General features: G+C 38.8%; 1 protein-coding gene across 1 annotated transcript; it reads left to right on the forward strand.

Moving 5' to 3' along the window:
* Positions 1-1,109: 1,109 nt before the first annotated feature.
* Positions 1,110-2,594, forward strand: LOC123107326 (protein SRG1). Its single transcript, XM_044529312.1, has 3 exons — positions 1,110-1,622; positions 1,712-2,039; positions 2,141-2,594. The coding sequence occupies exons 1-3, from the start codon at positions 1,144-1,146 to the stop codon at positions 2,405-2,407; spliced, it is 1,074 nt and encodes a 357-aa protein (XP_044385247.1). The 5' UTR covers positions 1,110-1,143; the 3' UTR covers positions 2,408-2,594.
* Positions 2,595-4,359: the final 1,765 nt, after the last annotated feature.

Consider the following 4,359-nt stretch of genomic DNA (forward strand, 5'->3'; position numbering starts at 1 on the left):
CTGAGCTACAAATTTTGATGTTGATTAGTCCCACCTCCAATTTTTGAACCGGCTTGCACCGAGTTTTTCTTTGAGGGGAACCGACTCAGACCGGATAATATACCGGTCCCAGGAATCAATAAATAGATGGATTTTTTGCCGGATAAATAGATGGATTTTTGAATTAAAGAATGGATTGTGGGCTTGAAAGAAGGATTGTGGTAAAATATGGGATATTTAAAGGAAAGATTATGGGCTTAGATACGGATGCAGTTGATTTAAAGGAAAGATTTTGTATTAAACGCATGTGACAAGGCTGATCGTAATGAGAGTATCAAGTATGTCAACTAGGTGATTTTAATGAGGTAAATGAAGAAAAAGAGGATTGGGTACCATATCATGATACCGTATCATAATAAATAATGTACTAGCATGTGTCTTACATGGCAATAAATAATATCATCTAAGATACTAATATATAATACTATGCATTACGAAGATGGTATCGTACACTAACATATGCATGATACTAACTTATGATACTACCCATTAGGCTGCCCATAGTGGGTGGTCCAAAATGACAAAAATTCCCTATGTTGTCCCCTCCCTCCTCGCACTATTTATTTCCCCTCTCATCTCCGTTTTTTCTTTCATCGATTTTTCTCTAAAAACACCTCAACCGTCCCACGTCTTATTGACTTTCTTTCTATCTATATCTATATCTACATCTATCTATCTATCTATCTATCTATCTATCTATCTATCCATACCTATATCTATATATCTATATATATACCACCTGAAAAGGACACGAGGTTTCCGTTCCACTCTTTCTTCGTCCATACCTATATCTACATATCTATCTATAATATTGCCTTTGTATTAAATTAATTATCTTATATTTGTCTAGATACGAAGAACCTAAGACAATTAATTCGGCTCCAAGATTCAAAGCAATATAGGTTGTTGGATCGACATGGGTGGACGGGTGAGATCTGTTGAATGTAGATATGGATTTATATCTAGTATGGATATGATAAGGCTGTGACCTCCAAATGCTAGATAGATAACGTTGAAATAGGCGCACACCTGAAGCCTATATATATAGACCGCAAGAGAAAAGAGTACGTGCACTTGGTTTAAAAGACCTATTCTAGCGTCAAGATGGTTCATCAGGATCAGGGAAAGCTGGTGCAGGTGGTAGCCGCGGACGTTGGACTTGTGGCTCCGCCGAGCAGGTACGTGCTAAGCGAGGAGAACCGACCGACCACCGTCGATCAGCAAGCCAAGCTAGTTATCCCTATCGTGGACGTGAGCCGTCTGGCCATGCCCGACGATGTTGAGGAGGCGGCCAAGCTTCGCTCTGCACTGCAGTCATGGGGCCTCTTTGTGGTGACGGGCCATGGCATGTCAAAGGAGTTCCTCGACGAGATCCTCGAGGCGACGAGGAAGTTCTTCCACCTGCCGCTGGAGGAGAAGCGGAAGTGCGGCAACATGATCGATGGCGTCAAGTTCCAGAACGAAGGGTACGGCATCGATCGCATCGACTCCGACGAGCAGATCCTCGACTGGTGTGACCGGCTCTGGCTCCAGCTCCAGCCGGAGGACGAGAGGCGGCTCCAGTTCTGGCCACAGAATCTAAGGCACTCAATCAACACATTAATTGTTACCCTTGGTGATTTAAAATATTTTTTTATTTGCATTTATATTGGACATCATATATAATCTACAGGGATCTCCTACATGAGTACACCTTAGAGAGTGGGAGAGTGACCATGGATGTGCTGAAGGCCATGGCAAAGCTTCTGAACCAGGAGGAGGGCTTCTTCATCAACATGGTGGGTGAGAGGTTCAAGTCATACTCGAGGTTCACCTACTACCCTCCCTGCCCATGCCCGGACCTCGTGAACGGGCTGAAGCCGCACACCGACAACTCTGTCATCACACTCCTCCTCATGGACAAGGACATCGGCGGCCTCCAGGTGCTCAAGGACGGCCACTGGGTTGATGTCCCCGTGCTCGGTAATGACTTGTTGGTCGTCGTAGGCGAGGGCATGGAGGTATGCATACACACATACAATTACTTTAGGACTTCTACAATGGACAAATATGCAACGGTTTGCAGTGATCATGAACAAGACTCTCATTTCTATGTATACAGATAGTTAGCAATGCAATCTTCAAGGCACCATGGCACCGTGTGGTGACGAGTGCTAACAAGGAGAGGCTGTCACTGGCGATGTTCTACCAGCCGGAGCCGGAGAGGATCATAGGGCCGCCAGGGGTGCTGGTTCATGAGAAGCGCCCGGCCATGTTCAAGAAGTGCCTAGTCCAGACCTTGGCCGATGGATACTGGGATGCGTTTGCAGTGGGAGATCGCACCGTCGACTTTCTTAATGTCAGGATCAATGCTGAGGCCGACGCCTAACTGGAGGGGCGCGCAGTGGTTGCAAACAACTAAATAATTTGCTGTAGGGAGTGAGTGCATGATGTTCCTCTCTCCCTCCCATAAGTGTAGTGTGAATAGGAGTTGCTCGATGTACTTCGTATATGATCACCTCCATGCAATAAAATAAAGAGCCGAGTGCACAACCGGTGCTTAAACTTGACGAAAATGGTCACGTTAATACTAAAACGTGCGGCTTATATTAAACTGGTGAACATGCAAATACAGTTTTAATCACGACCGGATACAAAATCGACGCTGACTAGGCGCCAAGTGAGGCTTGGGGCCTTTTTTTTTGTGACCCTCTATATTTTGCGAGCATGTGTAGCCATCCCAATCATTACCATCTGTTGTCTAATATGGACACGGCTTCTTTATAGCCATTGAAGTGAAACAGTGAATACAAAATTTATCCAATATGAAAAATTATGGTAGAGGAAATCAAACCGATGACGTCATGGAAACCTACAACAGGTACTTGCCACTCAACCGAGAACGTATCTTGCCTATAATATACAAAAAATAATAATTACATTTCAGAAATTTACGTGTAATTTCAGAAAAAATCACTTACTAGTTATAATTATATCCATATATTTATATTTTTCAACTCATCCATATATTTATATTATAAAATATAATAATTGGCTGCAGTCAGTCCGGTCCATGTTTCACAAGTTAGACCTTTTTTACAAATTTTTTAAAAACATATAAATTATAATCACAGTAATAAAGATGAAGTTGTAATATTTGTACGTTGTAAATAATATTCATACAAATAAGTTAAATTAAAAAAATCTACGATTTATTAAAATGATGTATTATTATGAAATATATTCATAAAATTATGAAATTATTATAATATATTACATAATATTCATTTGAGGATCGGCAGTCTGGTTGGACACTAGGCTCTTATATACTTATCCATACAAATATTTCTATTAATTTTTTTATAATATTTTTTTTCATAAAACACACAAACTTTTATTTAAATAAATTTTTAAGGCAGAATAATTTTATATTAAAGCATGAATGTTTTTATTAAAATGGTGATCATTTTAAAATTTATATGAGAATAAATCTAAAATGTACTTTTTTAAATTACTTGCACAAATATATATTTTTATAATTTATTTTTAGTTTTTATAACATAAAATTTAATATATGTATATTTTATATAATTAAAATTAATAAGTGAACAGTTACAAAATTATGTGAACATTTTTAATTATATTTTATTTTATTTTTATCCCGAGCTCCCAATTTATTACAACTACTAACTTTCAGTTCACTAAACTTTCTTTTAGCAGAGAATTAGAACTCTATAAACTTATGCTTCCAACTAAAAGCTAAAAAGTTTCAACTAAATAACCAGTGATTTTCAAATCAAAATGAACAATCTTCAATTAAAAATAAAATCACATAAGTGTAGATCTCAAAGCAAAGTAAAAAAGCTACCATCTCACACACATCATTTTTTATTGGCTAGATTGGAAATTGCGCCTCACGATTCATCACAAAAAGAACCACAATAGAGCTTTCAATAAATATTCTTAGTACCGCTTCAGCGGGATTTCTAGCGTGTGTACTGCACAAGCCCGGGAAGCGAGCGGTCGACTTGGGGGTGTAATTTTGCATTGAATCACTGCCCTTCTCCATCTTGTCACAATGTGACTCCCACATGCATCATCTGTCTTCAAGGTGTACACCCTTACCACCCCCAATTCAACAAGTATCCTTGATTTAAAACTTAGAAGCTGAGAGCTTTCTTATTTTGAGATTCGCTAGGTGATTTCCATGATTATAAGTTGATGTAAACACCGTTTCATGGTTCACCCATATCAGATTTCATTGATCTTCGATTTGGTACGTACTTGGGTATATTCTTGTTTTTATTGACCAAGTTTCTTTTTTGTTGTTTATACCGGAGT

Source organism: Triticum aestivum, chromosome 5A (assembly GCF_018294505.1).
Source record: "Triticum aestivum cultivar Chinese Spring chromosome 5A, IWGSC CS RefSeq v2.1, whole genome shotgun sequence".
Lineage (NCBI taxonomy): Eukaryota > Viridiplantae > Streptophyta > Magnoliopsida > Poales > Poaceae > Triticum > Triticum aestivum.

Bases quoted from the DNA above. Each gene is read 5' to 3' on its own strand.
- LOC123107326 (XM_044529312.1), top strand. From the start codon at position 1,144: ATGGTTCATCAGGATCAGGGAAAGCTGGTGCAGGTGGTAGCCGCGGAC. The intron at 1,623-1,711 runs GCACTCAATCAA...TATAATCTACAG, and splicing joins TTCTGGCCACAGAATCTAAG to GGATCTCCTACATGAGTACA. The intron at 2,040-2,140 runs GTATGCATACAC...CTATGTATACAG, and splicing joins TCGTAGGCGAGGGCATGGAG to ATAGTTAGCAATGCAATCTT.